Below are 22,920 nucleotides of genomic sequence, written 5' to 3' on the forward strand. Positions count from 1 at the left end.
ACAGACAGGCAGGCAGACAGGTATACAGGCAGACAGACAGGCAGACTGACAGACAGACAGGCAGACAGGTATACAGGCAGGCAGGCAGGTATACAGGCAAACAGACAGGCAGACAGACAGGCAGACTGACAGACAGGCAGGCAGACAGGTATACAGGCAGACAGGCAGGCAAACAGACAGGCAGACTGACAGACAGACAGGGATACAGGCAGACAGGCAGGCAAACAGACAGGCAGACTGACAGACAGACAGGCAGACAGGTATACAGGCAGGCAAACAGACAGGCAGACTGACAGACAGACAGGGATACAGGCAGACAGGCAGGCAAACAGACAGGCAGACAGACAGGCAGACAGGTATACAGGCAGACAGGCAGGCAAACAGACAGGCAGACTGACAGACAGACAGGCAGACAGGTATACAGGCAGGTATACAGGCAAACAGACAGGCAGACAGGTATACAGGCAAACAGACAGGCAGACAGACAGGCAGGCAGACAGCTATACAGGCAGACAGACAGACAGGCAGACTGACAGACAGGCAGGCAGACAGCTATACAGGCAGACAGACAGACAGGCAGACTGACAGACAGGCAGGCAGACAGGTATACAGGCAGACAGGCAGGTATACAGGCAAACAGACAGGCAGACAGACAGGCAGATAGACTGACAGCGGTCCACTCCTCCTAAGTTACCATCTGTCTGTCTGTAACCAGGTGAAACGTGGGCATGTCCTTGTCCTTGTCCAGTCTCTGGGGTCCTCCACACTGAGACACCTCTGTCCTGAATCAAGTCCAGAGAAACTCCCCACATGGACTAGATGTTCCCTCACAGTGTCAGTGATCCTCCTCATCTGAGTCTCACTAAGTAACCGTTCACTGGACACAGGGTCATTCCAGAAGGACACAAAGATCCTCCACAGAGACCCCCAGACATCCAGTCCTCAGGACACTGTCCAAGTCTGATAACAGGAAACAGCAGGACCCTGAAGACTTGGGCCTTCATTCTCCTGCAAAGAGATCAGCATCACCAAACACCTCTGACCTTTGACCTCATGACTCCATCAGGTCTTCCAAGCATCTCTGGATCTTAAATACCAAGGACCTATAGACATGAAGGTCCCTGCTGAGATCAGTGAACATCTCTGCAACGCTTTCACACAGCAAAATCCCCAGTTTTAAATTAACACTGTCAGTGTTGATATGGTCCTACAGTGTTAATTTAACACTGGGGATTTTTGCTGTCACCACACACATGTTCTGTTCCTGGAGCAGTGCGTCGACTCACTCGTAATGAGCTCCATCAGTTTAATTCACTCCATGATAAATTCCATCCAACCATAGGGTCTGCTCCTTATTAATAGTTAAGTTGGTCAATATTCCAAATAAATTGCAAGCAAGAGAGTATTTAAACCACGTTTTCTCAAAAACTGTTTGGTTTTGTTGAAGGCACACAGGCGCCTTATTGTTGGAGAAGGTCACCTGTGCAAGGACACGCCTATGTTTCACCTGACTGCAGCACCGAGATGACTCCTTTGGACAGGCGGTGATGGGCCATTGACCTTCTGGATGGTTGTTATCCAGGACCTAAGACAGTTCTGCAGCATGATGGATACAGCAACACATGGCACCAGCACCTCCTCCCTGACCGGACAGTGTTCAAAACCTTGAGATAGTTTTAGGGGGTGTGGCATTAGAAGAAAGAGATGTTCTTTATTCTGTCCTCAGGAAGTGTTTAAAATGATGTCATCCTGAAAGTGAAGCTTTTCCTTGGAAATATTTTATTCTGAAAAGGTCCATTTTTTTCTGTTTAACTGAGGTGTTTTTTGTCTCGTCAGTGACTCGGTCCTTTCTGGAACCAGTCTCAAGAAGGACTATACTCTGTACCCGCTGCTGGCTTACAACAAGGACCGAAGAGGCATCGCGCTGGACGGACGACTCAAACACGAAGACACCAACCTGGCTTCATCCAGCATGTGAGCCACATCGCTATAACATTCTCTGTTCATGTGTTTATTATTTAGGGTCTATTCCTTATTTAGGGTTCGTTCATTATTTAGGCTCTGTTCCTTATTGAGAGTCCGTTCATTATTTAGGGTCCATTCCTTATTTAGGGTCTGCTCCTTATTTATGGTCCATTCCTTAGATAGGGTCTGTTCCTTATTTAGGGTCTGCTCCTTATTCAAGGTCTGTTCCTTATTTAGGGTCTGTTCAATATTTAGGGTCTGTTCCTTATTTAGGGTCCATTCATTATTTAGGGTCTGTTCCTTATTTAGGTTCTGCTCCTTATTTAGGGTTTGTTCATTATTTAGGGTCCATTCCTTATTTAGGGTTTGTTTGTTACTTACGGTCTGTTCTTTATTTAGGGTCTGTTCCTTATTTACGGTCTGCTCCTTATTTAGGGTCCATTCCTTATTTAGGGTATGTTTGTTACTTAGGGTCTGTTCCTTATTTAGGGTCTGCTCCTTATTTAGGGTCTGTTCCTTATTTAGGGTCCGTTCAATATGTAGGGTCTGCTCCTTATTTAGGGTCTATTCCTTATTTAGGGGTTGTTTTGAACGTTGGGGTTTTTCCGTAATTATTGTATGGCTTTGCCTTACAATATAAAGCGCCTTGGGGCAACTGTTTGTTGTGATTTGGCGCTATATAAATAAAATTGATTTGATTTGTTCATTATTTAGGGTCTGCTCCTTATTTAGGGTCGGTTCGTTATTTAGGGTCGGTTCGTTATTTAGGGTTTGTTCCTTATTTAGGCTCTGCTCCTTATTTATGGTCTGTTCCTTATTTAGGGTCTGGTCCTTATTTGGGGCCTCTTCATTATTTAGGGTCTGCTCCTTATTTAGGGTCCGCTCCTTATTTAGGGCCCATTCTTTATTTAAGGTCCGTTCTTTATTTAGGGTTCGTATGTTATTATGTCATTATTTAGGGTGTTTTCCTTATTAAAGGTCCACTCCTTATTTATTGTCTGCTCCTTCTTTAGGGGCTGCTCCTTATTTAGGATCTGCTAATTATTTAGCGTCTGCTTCTTATTTAGGATCTGCTTCTTATTTAATGTCTGTTTATTATTTAGGATCTGTTCCGTATTTAAGGTCTGTTCATTATTTAGGGTCCATTCCCTATTTAGGGTATGTTCCTTATTTAGGGTCTGCTCCTTATTAGTCCAATCCTTATTTAGGGTCCATTCCTTATTTAGGATATGCTCCTTATTTAGGGGCCGCTCCTTATTTAGGGCCAGCTCCGTATTTAGGGTCAGTTCCTTATTTCGGGTCTGTTCCTTAATTAGGGTCCGTTCATTATTTAGGGTCTGTTCTTTATTTAGTGTCTGCTCCTTATTTAGGGTCCGTTCATTATTTAGGGTCTGCTCCTTAATTAGGGTCTGTTCCTTATTTAAGGCCCGCTCCTTATTTAGGCTCCATTCCTTATTTAGGGTCTACTCCTTATTTCAGGGCTGTTCCTTATTTTGGGGCAGTTCCTTATTTAGGGTCAGCTCCTCATTTCAGGGCCATTCCTTATTTAGGCTCTGTCCTTATTTAGGGTTTGCTCCTTATTTATGGTCTGTTCCTTATTTAGGGTCTGATTATTATTTAGGGTCCGTTCCTTATTTAGGGTCTGTTCATTATTTAGTGTCCGTTGCTTATTTAGGGTCTGTTCCTTTATTACGGTCTTCTCCTTATTTAGGGTCTGTGCCTTATTTATGGTCTGCTCATTTTTTAGGGTCTATTCTTTATTTAGGGTCTGTTCATTATTTAGGTTCTGTTCCTTATTTAGGGTCTGTTCATTATTTAGGGTGTGCTCCTAATTCATGCTCCTTATTTAGGGTCCGTTCCTTATTAAGGGTCTGCTCCTTATTTTGGGGCCGCTCCTTATTTATGGTCTGCTCCTTATTTAGGGGCCATTCCTTATTTAGGGTCTTTTCATTATTTAGGCTCCATTCCTTATTTAGGATCTGCTCCTTATTTAGGGTCTGTTCATTATTTAGGCTCCGTTCCTTATTTATGTCTGCGCCGTATTTAGGGTCCAATCATTATTTAGGGTCTGTTCATTATTTAGGGTCCATTTAGTATTTAGAGTCTGTCCTTATTCAGGGTCTGCTCCTTATTTCAGGTCCATTGCTTATTTAGAGATAAGATAAGATAGGATAAGACTTTATTGATCTCATAGTGGAGAAACTCACGTTACGTCAGCTCTTAAAAACACACAATATGGGTGCGAGTAGAAGAACATGTGTATCAAACAGTGTGTGCAAGGATAAGCAATAATAATATTACTGAAATAGAATATATATATATATATATATATATATATATATATATATATATATATATATATATCCTTAGAAGATTGCCTTGCAGCAGTGAGAAGTTGGATGTCTAGAAACTTCCTACTTTTAAACTCTGAAAAGACTGAAATGATGGTTCTTGGTCCAGTGAGACATTGGCATTAATTTGACCAGTTAAAACTCAGCCTAGGCTCGTGTGTCATATATCACACTGACAAAGTGAGGAACCTTGGGGTAATTTTTGATCCTTCGTTGTCCTTTGGCCTCCATATTAGAAATATTACTAGGACTGCTTTCTTCCACCTGCGAAATATAGCGTAGGATCAGTTCCTTATTTAGGGTCTGTCCTTATTCAGGGTCTGTGCCCTATTTAGGGTCTGCTCCTTATTTAGGGTCTGCTCCTTTTTTATAGGGCCCTCTCCTTATTTAGGTTCTGCTCCTTATTTTGGGGACGCTCTTTATTTATGGCCTGCTCCTTATTTAGGGGATGTTCCTTATTTATGGCCTGTTCATTATTTAGGGTCTGCTCCTTATTTACGTTCTGTTCCTTATTTAGGGTCTTTTCCTTATTTACGTTCTGTTCCTTATTTAGGGTCTGTTCCTTATTTTGGGTCCGCTCCTTATTTAGTGTTTGTTCATTATTTACGGTCAATTCCTTATTTAAGGCCCATTCATTATTTAGGGTCTGTTCCTTATTTAGGGGCTGTTCATTATTGAGAGCCTGTCCTTATTTAGGGCTGCTCCTTATTTAGGTTCTATTCTTTATTTAGGGTCTGCTCCTTATTTTGGGTTTGTTCCTTATTTAGGGTCTGTTCCTTATTTAGGGTCCATTCAGTATTTAGACTCCGTCCTCATTCTGGGTCTGCTCCTTATTTAGGGTCAGTTCCTTATTTAGGGTCTGTCCTTATTCAGGGTCTGTGCTGTATTTAGAGTCCGCTCCCTATTTAGCGTCTACCCCTTATTTAGGGGCCGCTCTTTTTTATAGGGTCCACTCCTTATTTTGGTTCTGCTCCTTATTTAGGGCCCGTTCCTTAGTTAAGGGCCGCTCCTTATTTAGGCTCCGTTCCTTATTTTGAATCTGTCCTTTTTCATGGCCTGCTCCTTATTTAGGGTCTGCTTCTTATTTAAGGTCTGTTCATTATTTAGGTTCTGCTCCTCATTTAGGGTCTGCTCCATATTTATGGTCCGTTCCTTATTTAGAGTTCACTCCTGATTTAGGGTCTGTTCATTATTTAGGGTCAGCTCCTTATTTAGGGTCTGTTCCTTATTTAGTGTCCGTTCATTATTTCGGGTCCGTTCCGTATTTATGGTCCGTTCCTTGATTAGTGTTTGTTCATTATTTAGGGTCAATTCCTTATTTAAGGCCCGTTCATTATTTAGGGTCCATTCCTCATTTAGGGTCTGTTCCTTATTTAGGTTCCATTCCTTATTTAGGGTCTGCTCCTTATTTTGGGTTTGTTCCTTATTTAGGGTCTTTTCCTTATTTAGGGTCTGTTCTTATTAAGGGTCTGCGCCGTATTTAGGGTCCGCTCCTTATTTAGGGTCTGTTCCTTATTTAGGGTCGGTGCCTTATTTGGGGTCTGCTCCTTATTTAGGGTCTGTGCCTTAGTTAGGGTCTGCTCCTTATTTAGGGTCTGTTCTTTATTTGGTGTCTGTTCATTATTTCAGGTCCGTTCCTTATTTAGGGTCCGTTCCTTGATTAGTGTCCATTCATTATTTAGGGTCCATTCGTTGGTTAGGGTCTGCTCTATATTTAGGGTCTGTTGCTTATTAAGGATCTGCTCCTTATTTATTGTCAGTTTATTATTTAGCGTCTGTTCCTTGTTTATGGTCTGCTCCTTATTTCAGGTCTGCTCCTTATTTAGTGTCCATTCATTTTTTTAGAGTCTGTTCCTTATTTAGGGTTCATTCCTTATTTAGGGTCCGTTCAGTATTTAGAGTCCATCCTCATTCAGGGTCTGCTCCTTATTTAGGGTCCGCTCCTTATTTAGGGTCTGCCCCTTTTTTATAGGGTCCGCTCCTTATTTAGGGTCTGCTCCTTATTTTGGGGCCACTGCTTATTTATGGCCTGCTCCTTATTTAGGGGCCGTTCGTTATTTAGGGTCTGTTCATTATTTAGGGTCTGCTCCTTATTTTGGGTTTGTTCCTTATTTAGGGTCTTTTCCTTATTTAGGGTCTGTTCTTATTAAGGGTCTGCGCCGTATTTAGGGTCCGCTCCTTATTTAGGGTCTGTTCCTTATTTAGGGTCGGTGCCTTATTTGGGGTCTGCTCCTTATTTAGGGTCTGTGCCTTAGTTAGGGTCTGCTCATTTAGGGTCTGTTCCTTATTTGGTGTCTGTTCATTATTTCAGTTCCGTTCCTTATTTAGGGTCCGTTCCTTGATTAGTGTCCATTCATTATTTAGGGTCCATTCGTTGGTTAGGGTCTGCTCTATATTTAGGGTCTGTTGCTTATTAAGGATCTGCTCCTTATTTATTGTCAGTTTATTATTTAGCATCTGTTCCTTGTTTATGGTCTGCTCCTTATTTCAGGTCTGCTCCTTATTTAGTGTCCATTCATTTTTTTAGAGTCTGTTCCTTATTTAGGGTTCATTCCTTATTTAGGATCCGTTCAGTATTTAGAGTCCATCCTCATTCAGGGTCTGCTCCGCTCCTTATTTAGGGTCTGCCCCTTTTTTATAGGGTCCGCTCCTTATTTAGGGTCTGCTCCTTATTTTGGGGCCACTGCTTATTTATGGCCTGCTCCTTATTTAGGGGCCGTTCGTTATTTAGGGTCTGTTCATTATTTAGGGTCTGCTCCTTATTTACATGCTGTTCCTTATTTAGGGTCTGTTCCTTATTTTGGGTCCGCTCCTTATTTAGTGTTCGTTCATTATTTAGGGTCAGTTCCTTATTTAAGGCCCGTTCATTATTTAGGGTCCATTCCTCATTTAGGGTCTGTTCCTTATTTAGGGTCCGTTCCTTATTAAGGGTCTGCTCCTTATTTTGGGGCCACTCCTTATTTATGGTCTGCTCCTTATTTAGGGGCCATTCCTTATTTAGGGTCTTTTCATTATTTAGGGTCGGTTCCTTATTTAGGGTCTGCTCCTTATTTAGGGTCTGTTCATTATTTAGGCTCCGTTCCTTATTTATGTCTGCGCCGTATTTAGGGTCCAATCATTATTTAGGGTCTGTTCATTATTTGGGGTCCATTTAGTATTTAGAGTCTGTCCTTATTCAGGGTCTGCTCCTTGTTTCGGGTCCATTGCTTATTTAGAGATAAGATAGGATAAGACTTTACTGATCTCACAGTGGAGAAATTCACGTTACGTCAGCTCTTAAAAACACACACAAGATGGGTGCGAGTAGAAGAACATGTGTATCAAACAGCGTGTGCAAGGATAAGCAATAATAATATTACTGAAATAGAATATATATATATATATATATATATATATATATATATATATATATATATATATATATATAAATCCTTAGAAGATTGCCTTGCAGCAGTGAGAAGTTGGATGTCTAGAAACTTCCTACTTTAAACTCTGAAAAGACTGAAATGATGGTTCTTGGTCCAGTGAGACATTGTCATCAATTTCACCAGTTAAAACTCAGCCTAGGCTCGTGTGTCATACATCACACTGACAAAGTGAGGAACCTTGGGGTAATTTTTGATCCTTCGTTGTCCTTTGGCCTCCATATTAGAAATATTACTAGGACTGCTTTCTTCCACCTGCGAAATATAGCGTAGGGTCAGTTCCTTATTTAGGGTCTGTCCTTATTCAGGGTCTGTGCCCTATTTAGGGTCCGCTCCTTATTTAGGGTCTGCTCCTTTTTTATAGGGTCCTCTCCTTATTTAGGGTCTGCTCCTTATTTTGGGGACGCTCCTTATTTATGGCCTGCTCCTTATTTAGGGGCTGTTCCTTATTTATGGCCTGTTCATTATTTAGGGTCTGCTCCTTATTTACGTTCTGTTCCTTATTTAGGGTCTTTTCCTTATTTTGGGTCCGCTCCTTATTTAGGGTCTGCTCCTTATTTACATTCTGTTCCTTATTTAGGGTCTGTTCTTTATTTTGGGTCCGCTCCTTATTTAGTGTTTGTTCATTATTTAGGGTCAATTCCTTATTTAGGGTCTGTCCTTATTCAGGGTCTGTGCCGTATTTAGGGTCCACTCCCTATTTAGCGTCTACCCCTTATTTAGGGTCCGCTCTTTTTTATAGGGTCCACTCCTTATTTTGGTTCTGCTCCTTATTTAGGGCCCGTTCCTTAGTTAAGGGTCGCTCCTTATTTAGGCTCCGTTCCTTATTTTGAATCTGTCCTTTTTCATGGCCTGCTCCTTATTTAGGGTCTGCTTCTTATTTCAGGTCTGTTCATTATTTAGGTTCTGCTCCTCATTTAGGGTCTGCTCCATATTTATGGTCCGTTCATTATTTCGGGTCCGTTCCGTATTTAGGGTCCGTTCCTTGATTAGTGTTTGTTCATTATTTAGGGTCAATTCCTTATTTAAGGCCCGTTTATTATTTAGGGTCCATTCCTCATTTAGGGTCTGTTCCTTATTTAGGTTCCATTCCTTATTTAGGGTCTGCTGCTTATTTTGGGTTTGTTCCTTATTTAGGGTCTTTTCCTTATTTAGGGTCTGTTCTTATTAAGGGTCTGCGCCGTATTTAGGGTCCGCTCCTTATTTAGGGTCTGTTCCTTATTTAGGGTCGGTGCCTTATTTGGGGTCTGCTCCTTATTTAGGGTCTGTGCCTTAGTTAGGGTCTGTTCCTTATTTAGGGTCTGTGCCTTAGTTAGGGTCTGTTCCTTATTTAGGGTCTGTTCCTTATTTGGTGTCTGTTCATTATTTCAGGTCCATTCCTTATTTAGGGTCCCTTCCTTGATTAGTGTCCATTCATTATTTAGGGTCCATTCGTTGGTTAGGGTCTGCTCTATATTTAGGGTCTGTTGCTTATTAAGGAACTGCTCCTTATTTATTGTCAGTTTATTATTTAGCGTCTGTTCCTTGTTTATGGTCTGCTCCTTATTTCAGGTCTGCTCCTTATTTAGTGTCCATTCATTTTTTTAGAGTCTGTTCCTTATTTAGGGTTCATTCCTTATTTAGGGTCCGTTCAGTATTTAGAGTCCATCCTCATTCAGGGTCTGCTCCTTATTTAGGGTCCGCTCCTTATTTAGGGTCTGCCCCTTTTTTATAGGGTCTGCTCCTTATTTTGGGGCCACTGCTTATTTATGGTCTGCTCCTTATTTAGGGGCCGTTCGTTATTTAGGGTCTGTTCATTATTTAGGGTCTGCTCCTTATTTACATTCTGTTCCTTATTTAGGGTCTGTTCCTTATTTTGGGTCCGCTCCTTATTTAGTGTTCGTTCATTATTTAGGGTCAGTTCCTTATTTAAGACCTGTTCATTATTTAGGGTCCATTCCTCATTTAGGGTCTGTTCCTTATTTAGGTTCCATTCCTTATTTAGGCTCTGTTCCTTATTTAGTGTATGTTCCTTATTTGGGGTGTGTTCCTTATTTATGGTCTGCTCCTTATTTAGGGACTGCTCCTCATTTAGGGTCTGTTCCTTATTTTGGGTCCTTTCTTTATTTAGGTTCTGCTCCTTAGTTTGGGTCCGTGCGTTATTTGGGGTGTGTTCCTTTCTCTGCCCCTGACCAAGGCAGTGTCTCTACAGGTGGAATTGGACCCTGGGCTCTAGACTGTGGCTGCCCGCTTCCACTAGTGGTTGTATTGTGTCTAACCCTAATTAGGATAGTTGGCAAAAAGCACTCATCCCAGTCGTGATACCCGGGTAACGGATCAAGTAGTGCAGGGGTGCCCGAGTTCGGTCCTCGAGATCTACTTTCCTGACGCTCCTCATTGTCTCCCTGTTCCAACACACCTGAATCCAATGAAAGACTCGTTCGCAGGCTTTTAATGAGCCTTTCATTGGATTCAGGTGTGTTGGAGCAGGGAGACAAAGAAGAGTGTCAGGAAGGTAGATCTTGAGGACCGAACTTGGCCACCCCTGAAGTTGCGGATTGCCTATTGGGGTGAAATACGGTGGGGACCTTGAACATAACCATGAAGGCCCAACAGCAGCCCTGAACACCAGACGGCTAACAGGCCTCTGGTGAAACAAGAAGTCCTCAACGGTGGATCAGGCGGTGGAGGTGAAATGTTGTGACCCAACAGCTGTGAAGGTAGATGAAGGCTGCAGCAGGTCCTCAGACGACGATCCTCTCGGGTTTCCAAGCTGTCAGACCAAGCTGAGGATCTGTCGGGGACTGTGTGTTTGTCTGCATGCAATGACATTCCCACGTTAATCAGACCAAAGTTCAGGCGTCTCTTGATTGACCCTGGATTTGGATCTCTATCCTGTTGCATCCATCATCAGGAGACGAGTTTCCTGGAAACATTTCACTGCATGTGTGGTGACAGTAAAGACTCCGTGTCTTCTTCACCTCATCTTTCTGAGGTCAGCACAGAGCAGTGACATTAGCATCAAAGTGATTGATGATCACACAGCAGCGACTTGTTGGATTGGTGGTTTCACTCACCAAAAAGTTTCAGAATGACGGACTGTTGTTCACATGGACGGATAGAAATTGGACAGATTTCCTGCAGAAAGAGAAAAGATAAAAATATGGGAAATAAAGCAGTGTCCAGCTCACGTGTGTCTCTGTCTCTGTGTGTGTGTGTGTGTGTGTGTGTGTGTGTGTGTGTGTGTGTGTGTGTGTGTGTGTGTGTGTGTGTGTGTGTGTGTGTGTGTGTGTGTGTGTGTGTGTCTGGGGTAAAACTGCATCCTCATGGTCAGTTACATATAACAGAATTCATAAAGTCTGTGTTTTCTGTGGGATTGTACCCAGTGATCACACATCCACCTCAGATAACCACGAATACATTGACACTTATCGACAATATATTAACAAATGCTGCTGTAGGGAACATAACAGGTGGACGACTCATTAGTGACATCAGTGATCATTTGCAAGTTTTTGTAGCTTTCAAATCATCAGTTGATTAAAAATGAGCAAAAGGAAACCGCAAATCTCAAAAGGAAATTTACTGACGTTACTATTGAGAACCTCTGAATGGACTTAATATGTCAAGATTGGTGTGATATTTATCATGTGGATGTTGACAAATCATATGAATTATTTATTTCCATTATTTCCAACTTGTATGACAAACATTGCCCGTTTATGCCAAGAACTGGAAAAACAAAACTGATAAACCTTGGGTTACAAAGGGACTCCAGAATGCATGAAAAACTTTTTGTACAAGCAGTTTATAAAATTCAGAACAAAACAAGATGAAAGAAAATATAAGACATACAAAAACAAATAACAAACATTATTTGATTGTGTAAGAAGCAATATTACTGTGATTTATTGGGAAAAAATAAAACCAACATTAAAGGCACTTGGACGAAACGAAATCATTAAAAAGAAAAAAGTTGTTAAAGATTATCCATCTTATTTTCATACAGATTCTGACAAAATCATAAAAGAAAATAAAGTTATTGCAGATCATTTCAGCAATTATTTTGTTAATGTGGGTAAAAACATCAAATTCAATTGTATCCTCTAAAATATGCTCTTTGGACAACAGCAAAACAGTTAATACAACTCTGGATTCAATATATATTAAAGAAACAGATGAAAATGAAATTATTAACATAGTTCATAAGCTAAAAGGGAAAAAAATCAACTGACAGTGACAATCTTGATATGTTTTTGAAAAAAAAATTATCGATTGTATTGTTAAACCCTTGACTTATTGTAATTTGTCATTGATGACTGGGAAATTTCCTTTCAAAATGAAAATGGCTAAGGTGATACCACTATTCAAATCTGGTGACAAACAGTGCCTTTCAAACTACAGGCCAATCTCATTGTTACCATAGTTTTCACAAATTCTGGAAAAGATATTTGTGAGGAGGTTGAACAATTTCATAACTAAACATCACATACTCAGTGAACAGCAGTGTGGTTTTAGAAAAATCATACTACTTCACTGGCTTTAATTGATTTTGTTGAACAAGTTACAAATGCAGTAGGAAGAAGAAATACACTGTAGGAGTTTTCTTAGATTTGCAGAAAGCATTTGATACCATAGATCACACTTTACTATTGGACAAATTACATAAGTACAGCATTAGAGGACTGGCCCTTGGTTGTTTAGCTATTTACACAACAGGTATCAGTGTGTCCATTTTGGGGGGACAAATTATGAATTTTTGAGGATTACACATGGGGATCCCCAGGGTTCAGTCCTTGGGCCGTTACTGTTTCTGTTGTATATTAATGATATAGGTTTGTTTTCCAAGTCTGTGAGATGTATTTTGTTTACTGATGATACGACTGTGTTTGGTAGTGGGGATCATTTGGGACAGCTCCTGGACATAATCGAGAGGGAACTAAAAAAAATTAAATACTGGTTTGATTCAAATAAATTATCGCTTCCTTTGGGTAAAACAAAATGTATTATATTTGGGACTAAGCCCAGGAACATAAGTAGAAACTTATTATTGAATGATGCTGAAATTGAAATAGTAACCAAAACCAAATTTCTTGGAGTTTTTAATCAATGACAAATTAAGTTGGAAAACATATATAAATTATGTTAAATCCAAAATGTCAAAAGTCATCAAAATTCTGTATAAAGCACAATACTTCCTCTCCCAGCATTCACTGGTCAGTGAGGTTTGGGGAAACACATAAAACAAACACAAACCCAATATTTCTGTTACAAAAGAAAACTCTAAGAGTTATAAGTACAAAAAAAAACAAAAAAAAAAAAAACATATCGTGAGTCAACAAACTCACTGTTTGCTTGTTTACACATTTTGAAATTTTGGGACTTGGTTGATTATATGATGATACAGACCATATATAAAGTTAACAATAAACTCTGACCTCAATGCGTCTCCGTAAAAGCTGTTAAAATCTGGAATAACTGTTCTGATAGTATTAAATTATCTGGTACTTTGGCTGCCTTGAAAAGACTTTATAAAAACAACATAATTACTTATTATAGTCCGATAAATTAGGTTAACTGACTTTGTTCCTGTTCTTCTGTTTTATTCAATTCAATCAATTCAATTTTTTTATATAGCGCCAAATCACAACAAACAGTTGCCCCAAGGCGCTTTATATTGTAAGGCAAGGCCATACAATAATTATGTAAAACCCCAACGGTCAAAACGACCCCCTGTGAGCAAGCACTTGGCTACAGTGGGAAGGAAAAACTCCCTTTTAACAGGAAACAACCTCCAGCAGAACCAGGCTCAGGGAGGGGCAGTCTTCTGCTGGGACTGGATGGGGCTGAGGGAGAGAACCAGGAAAAAGACATGCTGTGGAGGGGAGCAGAGATCAATCACTAATGATTAAATGCAGAGTGGTGCATACAGAGCAAAAAGAGAAAGAAACACTCAGTGCATCATGGGAACCCCCCAGCAGTCTAAGTCTATAGCAGCATAACTAAGGGATGGTTCAGGGTCACCCGATCCAGCCCTAACTATAAGCTTTAGCAAAAAGGAAAGTTTTAAGCCTAATCTTAAAAGTAGAGAGGGTGTCTGTCTCCCTGATCTGAATTGGGAGCTGGTTCCACAGGAGAGGAGCCTGAAAGCTGAAGGCTCTGCCTCCCATTCTACTCTTACAAACCCTAGGAACTACAAGTAAGCCTGCAGTCTGAGAGCGAAGCGCTCTATTGGGGTGATATGGTACTACGAGGTCCCTAAGATAAGATGGGACCTGATTATTCAAAACCTTATAAGTAAGAAGAAGAATTTTAAATTCTATTCTAGAATTAACAGGAAGCCAATGAAGAGAGGCCAATATGGGTGAGATATGCTCTCTCCTTCTAGTCCCCGTCAGTACTCTAGCTGCAGCATTTTGAATTAACTGAAGGCTTTTTAGGGAACTTTTAGGACAACCTGATAATAATGAATTACAATAGTCCAGCCTAGAGGAAATAAATGCATGAATTAGTTTTTCAGCATCACTCTGAGACAAGACCTTTCTAATTTTAGAGATATTGCGTAAATGCAAAAAAGCAGTCCTACATATTTGTTTAATATGTGCTTTGAATGACATATCCTGATCAAAAATGACTCCAAGATTTCTCACAGTATTACTAGAGGTCAGGGTAATGCCATCCAGAGTAAGGATCTGGTTAGACACCATGTTTCTAAGATTGTGGGGCCAAGTACAATAACTTCAGTTTTATCTGAGTTTAAAAGCAGGAAATTAGAGGTCATCCATGTCTTTATGTCTGTAAGACAATCCTGCAGTTTAGCTAATTGGTGTGTGTCCTCTGGCTTCATGGATAGATAAAGCTGGGTATCATCTGCATAACAATGAAAATTTAAGCAATACCGTCTAATAATACTGCCTAAGGGAAGCATGTATAAAGGGAATAAAATTGGTCCTAGCACAGAACCTTGTGGAACTCCATAATTAACTTTAGTCTGTGAAGAAGATTCCCCATTTACATGAACAAATTGTAATCTATTAGACAAATATGATTCAAACCACCGCAGCGCAGTGCCTTTAATACCTATGGCATGCTCTAATCTCTGTAATACAATTTTATGGTTAACAGTATCAAAAGCAGCACTGAGGTCTAACAGAACAAGCACAGAGATGAGTCCACTGTCCGAGGCCATAAGAAGATCATTTGTAACCTTCACTAATGCTGTTTCTGTACTATGATGAATTCTAAAACCTGACTGAAACTCTTCAAATAGACCATTCCTCTGCAGATGATCAGTTAGCTGTTTTACAACTACCCTTTCAAGAATTTTTGAGAGAAAAGGAAGGTTGGAGATTGGCCTATAATTAGCTAAGATAGCTGGGTCAAGTGATGGCTTTTTAAGTAATGGTTTAATTACTGCCACCTTAAAAGCCTGTGGTACATAGCCAACTAACAAAGATAGATTGATCATATTTAAGATCGAAGCATTAAATAATGGTAGGGCTTCCTTGAGCAGCCTGGTAGGAATGGGGTCTAATAAACATGTTGATGGTTTGGATGAAGTAACTAATGAAAATAACTCAGACAGAACAATCGGAGAGAAAGAGTCTAACCAAATACCGGCATCACTGAAAGCAGCCAAAGATAACGATACGTCTTTGGGATGGTTATGAGTAATTTTTTCTCTAATAGTTAAAATTTTGTTAGCAAAGAAAGTCATGAAGTCATTACTAGTTAAAGTTAATGGAATACTCAGCTCAATAGAGCTCTGACTCTTTGTCAGCCTGGCTACAGTGCTGAAAAGAAACCTGGGGTTGTTCTTATTTTCTTCAATTAGTGATGAGTAGAAAGATGTCCTAGCTTTACGGAGGGCTTTTTTATAGGGCAACAGATTCTTTTTCCTGGCTAAGTGAAGATCTTCTAAATTAGTGAGACGCCATTTCCTCTCCAACTTACGGGTTATCTGCTTTAAGCTACGAGTTTGTAAGTTATACCACGGAGTCAGGCACTTCTGATTTAAAGCTCTCTTTCTCAGAGGAGCTACAGCATCCAAAGTTGTCTTCAATGAGGATGTAAAACTATTGACGATTTTATGTGTTATGCTGCTGTTTGTTCTGCTGTGTTGAGATATTTTAGTTTACTGATTAATCTATATTGTCTCTGCTTGTCTTTCTTGTCTTTTTCTTTCTTTTTTGGTATTTGTTGTTATGAGTGTACATATATGTGTATATAGCAACTGGTGGGGGGCATTTATAGGCTTTTTCTTCAGCCTTTCGGCCGCACAAAACTAGGAAATTGTTTGTTTTTCTTTTGGTTTCTTTTGTTTTATGAGCGATTCTTTTGTTAGGTATGTGTGTGTGTGTGCGCCGAACAAAAATTAATTCATTCTGTCTGTCTGTCTGTCTGTCTGTCTGTGTGTGTGTGTGTGTGTGTGTGTGTGTGTGTGTGTGTGTGTGTGTGTGTGTGTGTGTGTGTGTGTGTGTGTGTGTGTGTGTGTGTGTGTGTGTGTGTGTCTCAGTGTCAAACAGGAGGTCCTGAAGGAGGTCCAGGGGATGCTCGTCTCCTATAAGGTGGTGCTGAGGATGATGGCGTCTGGGTGAGTGAGCCGCTCGGCATGCTGGGAAATCATGACCAGTTTGTCAGAATCAGCTTCAGGTCATAAAAACAAACAAAGACACTTCCATCATGAACAGGTTGGATTTTTGCAAAGAATAACACAATAAAAACCCTGATACATGGGACGCTGGACTTCCCATCTGTCCAATCAGAACTCAGCACTGAAGCTCCACCCACATCCAGAGCAGCTGAAGGAGACTTTGAGCCACTTTAATTCAAATTCATGGATGATGATATCAAAACAGACCAGCACCCATGATGACCCCGGGGGGGGGCACAGGAAGTCCCTGGGGAGGCCTCACAGGACGACCTCGGGGGGGGTGTCACAGGATGACCTCGGTTCTTTGGTTCTTTGGTTTGATGGAGACAGAAGTGTTTTTAATGTGCTGAGTTTTCGTTTGGAAGCGATGAGGACACTCAACCTGCTGTCTTCTTGTCTTCTTGTCTTCTTGCTCCGTGTGCACGGTGACCAGGATGGTGGGATCCAGGTAAGCTTCACCAAAAGTCCCTTCAAATGGAAACTCAGGTGAAATTCCAGAGCCCATTAAAAATAGTGAAAAGAAAATCCAATCCACAGTTAAACCTAATTGAACATTCCAGCAGTTATGTTTTTTAACAGACTGAAAACTTCATGAGGAATCGTTCTTTTAATACTTCAAAGAATCTTTTCTTAGAACCAACCGTGGTGCGTTTTGGGAAAAGACTCGATCAACATGACGTCTTTTTTTTCTTCACCACCTCCTCTTTTACAGCGAAGTGTCTCTGGAGCTCCCGTTCAGACTGATGCACCCGAAACCCGATCCAGGTCTGTGCACGCATGCACGCACACATACGCACATGCACACACACGCACACACACATACGCACATGCACACACACAGACACACACAGAGACACACACGCACACACACGCACACACACACAGAGACACACACGCACACACACACAGACACGCACACACACACAGACACGCACACACACACAGAGACACACACACACGCACACACACACGCACACACACACACACACACAGCGACACACACACACAGAGACACACACACACAGAGACATACACACACAGAGACACACACACACACACGCACACACACACAGACACACACACACACACGCACACACACACAGACACACACGCACACAGAGACACGCACACCCACACAGACACACACGCACACAGAGACACGCACACCCACGCAGACAGTCTCTTTCTGCTGTTTGGATTTTGTCCTTGTCTTTGTAGGATGTCTTCTGGACATTTTTTCTGTCCACAGTCATGTTTTAGAACAAATTCAGAACACGTGTTGAGTTTCTGCCTGATCAGATGAACACTTTAGATTTATTTATTTCATTTATATAGCGCCAAATCACAACAGAGTTGCCTCAAAGCGCTTCACACAGGTAAGGTCTAACCTTACTAACCCCCAGAGCAACAGTGGTAAGGAAAAACTCCCTCTGAGGAAGAAACCTCAAGCAGACCAGACTCAAAGGGGTGACCCTCTGCTTGGGCCATGATACAGACACAAATACAGAACAATTCACAGACAAATATACAAGAAATGCTGTTGGTGCGCAGGACTGGAGGATCGCCAACACGAATACAACTCCCATCTCTGGATGGAGCTGCACCTTAAACAGAGAGAAAAAACAGAATCAGGCATCAGAAAGAGAAGAAATACAGTATAATTTATCAGCATTAAGCAACAAGAAAACAGAAGAAATACTAAGGTGATCACCGACCACTAACCCTAAACTTCACTAAAAGACCCAGAATTTAGGTAAAGTTGAGGCCACGGCACGCTCAGTTTCCTAATAAAATGAATTAAAAGAGTAAAAAGCGTAAAACACAACTGTACCAGTATGCTAGCCATATGAAAGGGAAAATAAGTGCATCTTAAGTCTGGACTTGAAAGTCTCCACAGAATCTGACTGTTTTATTGACACAGGGAGATCATTCCACAGAACAGGGGTACGATAAGAGAAAGCTCTGTGACCTGCAGACTTCTTCTTAGGGACACAAAGTAGTCCTGCACCCTGAGAACGTAAAGCCCGGGCCGGTACGTAAGGTTTAATTAGGTCAGCTAGGTAGGGAGGTGCCAGTCCATGAATGATTTTATAGGTTAGTAGCAGAATCTTAAAATCTGATCTCACTGGGACAGGAAGCCAGTGAAGAGACGCTAAAATGGGTGTAATGTGGTCAAACTTTCTGCGTCCTGTCAAAAGTCTAGCTGCAGCATTTTGAACCAATTGGAGAGTCCTAATGCTGGACTGCTGTAAAACAGAAAATAGAACATTGCAGTAGTCCAATCTAGAAGAGAAAAATGCATGGATCAGGGTCTCAGCATCAGCCATAGACAGGATGGGACGAATCTTCACTATATTTCACAGGTGGAAGAAAGCAGTCCTCGTAATATTTCTAATGTGGAGGTCAAAGGACAACGAAGGATCAAAAACTACCCCAAGATTCCTCACTTTGTCAGTGTGATGTATGACACACGAGCCGAGGCTGAGTGTTAACTGGTCAAATTGATGCCGATGTCTCACTGGACCAAGACCCATCATTTCAGTCTTTTCGGAGTTTAAAAGTAGGAAGTTTCTAGACATCCAACTTCTCACTGATGCAAGGCAATCTTCTAAGGATTTTATGTGAACGAGATTACCGGCAGTTATCGGCATATATAACTGAGTATCATCTGCATAGCAGTGAAGGGTAATCCCAAAACGCCACAATATGTGCCCAAGCAGTGCTATATAAAGGGAGAAAAGCAGGGGGCCTTAGACAGACCCCTGAGGAACCCCAAATTTCATGTCACTAAGGTTAGAGGTAGTGTCACTGTACAAAACACAGTGAGAACGACTGGTCAAGTATGACGTCAGCCATGCAAGGGCACTCCCAGTAATCCCAAAATGATTTTCCAGCCTATCAAGTAGAATATGATGATCCACTGTATCAAACGCAGCACTGAGATCTAACAGCAACAGAACCGTAGTGGTGTCTGAATCCATTGTAAGCAGAAGATCATTCACCACTTTATTGAGAGCCGTCTCTGTGGAATGATATTTTCTAACAGCAGACTGCAGTGGCTCAAAGAGATTATTCTCAGTAAGATAGTCTACGAGCTGCTGTGACACCACTTTTTACAGAAGTTTAGAGAAAAATCATAGATTTGATATCGGCCGATAGTTTGTCAATACACTAGGGTCAAGATTAGGTTTCTTAAGTAATGGTTTAATCACTGCAGATTTGAAACATTTAGGAACAGATCCAGAAGTTAAAGAAAGATGAATAATTTCCAGCACAGTCGGCCCAAGAGTGGACCACAGGTCCTTAAACAGTTTTGTTGGTATAGGATCAAATAAACAGGTTGTGCTTTTTGTTGATGTTACGAGTTTCGTCAGCATGTCTAGAGAGATACTATCAAATTCTGTAAATCTAGGTAATACCTCAGTAATGGCGCCAACCTCAATAGCAGGGTGTAGTGGCTGGATTAAGGCATGCTGGGATATGTTTAACCTGATGTCATCTATTTTCTTCTCAAAGTAATCCAGGAAATCTTGGTTGTCCATGAATAAGTGTTGCCACCGTGTCGAACAAGAACTTTGAGTTATGCTTGTTTTTGTTGATCAAATCAGAGTAATAGGTCCGCTTTGTGGCCAATAGTGCATGCATATCGTCTAAGATAGCATCACGCCACGCAAGGTGGAATACATCTAATTTTGAACGACGCGATTTCCGTTCTAGACCTCTTGCTTTATGCTTGAGGTCACGCAGGTAATCATTGAACCAAGGTGACTGTGATTTGGGGAAGCGCAGTTTCAACACAGGTGGCACAATCATGTCGAGTGTAGTTTTGAGCACTGAGTTTAAACTATCCACAAGTCTGTCTACTGACTGGGTATTTGTCAAAAGTGAGGCTAAGACATAGATTTTTCTTTACAAACTCGTTGCTTTGGTGCTGATTTTTTTTTGTTTTTGTCTTTCATCTCCTCATTTTACCTCGACGTCTGCAGCCAAGGAAAGGTAAGACGTTTGTCATGAAGAGGTCTCACTCTGTCCTAATGTCTTCTCAGTAAAACAATGACACAGTGAGCAGGTCTTTGTACTCACTTAAAAGTCTTTACTGTCGGTTGTTTCTTTCACTCATTTTGCTAAAACTCTCCAAACCTGACATAGTTTCATAGCAGGTAACTGTACTATTGTGTCTCGTCACGTCCTCTGGGTGCAGCGAGCGTCTGTTGCCATTCAGTGAGTGAGGATGACTTCCTGATTCTCCATCTGCACTCATGATAATTCAGTTTAATTTGCTCCATACTTTGATGTTATTCAATGTGTTCGGTGTAACTTGTGTGATAAGTGATTGAAATTCATGGCTTCCAACATCATCAGACCACACTGTGAAGATGGAGACCACCCGAGTAACCTTAGACCCAGAAAAAAAGAACAAAAGTCCCCAGACTATGAAGCAGAAAGATTTCTGGAGTGAGTTAGATGAGGTGGTGGAGAGTGAACCCAAGCATGTAAGGGTTGACTGATGAGATCAGACAGGTGTCTCCATGGACTATGATGTTTGCAGATGACACTGTGATCTGCAGTGAGAATACAGAGCAGGTTTACCCGAGTCCAAAGAGGTGGAGAAATGCTCTGGAGAGAAGGGGAATGAAAGTCAGTAGGAGCAAGACTGAGTACATATGAAGTGAAAGTAGATGAGTTTAAATACTTGGGGTCAACTGTCCAAAGTAAAGGACAGTGTGGTACAGAGGTTGGAGAAAGGTGGCAGGAGCGATTTGTGGTAGAAGAATATCTGCAAGAGTGAAGGGGAAAGTCTACAAGACAGTTGTGACAGACTTGAATCGCACCCTACCATACATAGCACATGTGAACTGTTCATGTTCTTCAAACAATATTACAGGAACATCCCATGAGTCTCCTCGTTTGGCCAAGGCATCTACAAAGGCTTCTGTGCTCTGGAGCTGTTTTATGAGCCAAACTTTCCCAAATCCTGGTGGTGTCACAGTGTGTGAGTGCATGAAGAGACAGTGCAGTGCACATGCTTTGACTATGTCCCCTGGCTAAGTCAGAGATGTTCAGGAGTCCTCTCTCATCCCCTGCACCGGGTCAAACAGAACGGTGATTTCAAAGTTGGATGCATGATGTAGCAGGTTAAACAACACGTCACTATTTGGGCTTCAGATATGTACTGTGCCATAACCCTGAGCCTGGGCATGGGCACAGTGCAGAACACTTCTGTTATCTGTTTCTTCCTGATCTGAAAACAGTTCTGGTAACTCTTTGTGGCTGTTTCCCCATCATCACTATACAGCGAGTAATAGCGGCCTTGCACCACCAATACCACCTTCCTGTTCACAAGCTTCGGTGCGAAGGCATTTGAGAACCAAACTTCACTGATCACACCCACAAGCTGAGACTTGTTCTGGCCACACATGCAGTCTGCTGGTTTCCTCGTTAATGGGCCACCGATGATCAATTTCTTGCTGGATCCATGTTGCTTTGTTTCCATATCTTTGATGGAGCCTTTGTAATACATATCAGTGCTAAATATGAAGCTTGTTGTCTCTGGCCCGCTGTCAAATATTCCATGGGAAATCAGTTATATCAGTATATGAGTTTTTAAGATGGACTTAAAGAGGAACAGATGTTATTTATTTGTTGGTCTGCTGTGAATGAGTTGTGGGTTTGAAGTGTCTGCGTTGTTTACTGGACAGATGTGAGATTCAAATGTGGCTGAAGACCTTTGACCTGTTTGACCTTTCTGTCCCACAGTGACACAGACGACATGGTGTTTGAGGAGTTTAAGAGAGCCTACCTGAAAGGCGTGATTGGAGATGATGACGAGTCGCCCACTGAGGTATAAAGGAACCATGTTGGCTGACATCAGCCAATTCCAAAATCTGGGTGTTGCTGTAGTGCAGCCAGGGACCAGATTCCCAGAAAGACACAGTTTGGCCAGTTGAGACAGAGGACATGTCTCCATGACAACAACATTATATGGTTCAGTCTGAAAAAACATCAGATACTGATCTCAGGACACTTCCCTGGTGGACAAGACATGATATTGGCCACCACCCTCAGGACAATCTTTATGTGTTGACTGGCGCTAATACTAAGATTCAAGGTTATGCAAGGGATAGATGAAACCAATACACAAATTGAAGATGACACCTGTCGGATCTGCAAGTCACTGTGTGTTGCTGCATCCACTGCGCTGTAGAACCACCCTGAGTTCTGGATGCAACCAGGCAGGCATACAACTGGTCCATCCCCACCGCTCCAAAGTAACCATCAATCTGCCGCACGGAGGTGACGTGTGTGCGTGTCGCTCACCTTCTCCAGCTGCTGGGGTCCTCAACACAGTTGTAGCTGACAGTGATCCTCCTCATGTGAGTCTCACCAACCCAAATTTTAACACAAAGTCATTCCAGCTGGACCCAAGGATCCTCCAAAGAGACCTGGTACCAAAGACATTCAGTCATCACCTTAGGTCACTGGTTAGATTCCAAGTCTCCAACCACACTCTGAGATAGGAAGCATCAGGAATCTGAAGACTTGGACC

The 22,920-nt window shown here is 41.6% G+C and overlaps 1 protein-coding gene across 5 annotated transcripts in view; it reads left to right on the plus strand.

The window, feature by feature from the left end:
* LOC117509343 (S-arrestin-like) overlaps positions 1 to 22,249 on the plus strand; it is an 86,952-nt gene extending 64,703 nt beyond the window's left edge. For all 5 annotated transcript variants that reach the window (XM_034169007.1, XM_034169009.1, XM_034169010.1 and 2 more), the window contains exons 11-16: positions 1,837 to 1,974; positions 16,236 to 16,313; positions 16,807 to 16,821; positions 17,086 to 17,138; positions 20,360 to 20,369; positions 22,131 to 22,249. In XM_034169007.1, coding sequence (XP_034024898.1) covers positions 1,837 to 1,974; positions 16,236 to 16,313; positions 16,807 to 16,821; positions 17,086 to 17,138; positions 20,360 to 20,369; positions 22,131 to 22,221 — 385 coding nt within the window. In that variant the 3' untranslated portion in view covers positions 22,222 to 22,249. The remainder of the gene's footprint in view (positions 1 to 1,836; positions 1,975 to 16,235; positions 16,314 to 16,806; positions 16,822 to 17,085; positions 17,139 to 20,359; positions 20,370 to 22,130) is intronic.
* The last annotated feature ends 671 nt before the right edge of the window (positions 22,250 to 22,920 follow it).

This window comes from Thalassophryne amazonica, chromosome 4 (assembly GCF_902500255.1).
Source record: "Thalassophryne amazonica chromosome 4, fThaAma1.1, whole genome shotgun sequence".
In the NCBI taxonomy this organism is placed as follows: domain Eukaryota; kingdom Metazoa; phylum Chordata; class Actinopteri; order Batrachoidiformes; family Batrachoididae; genus Thalassophryne; species Thalassophryne amazonica.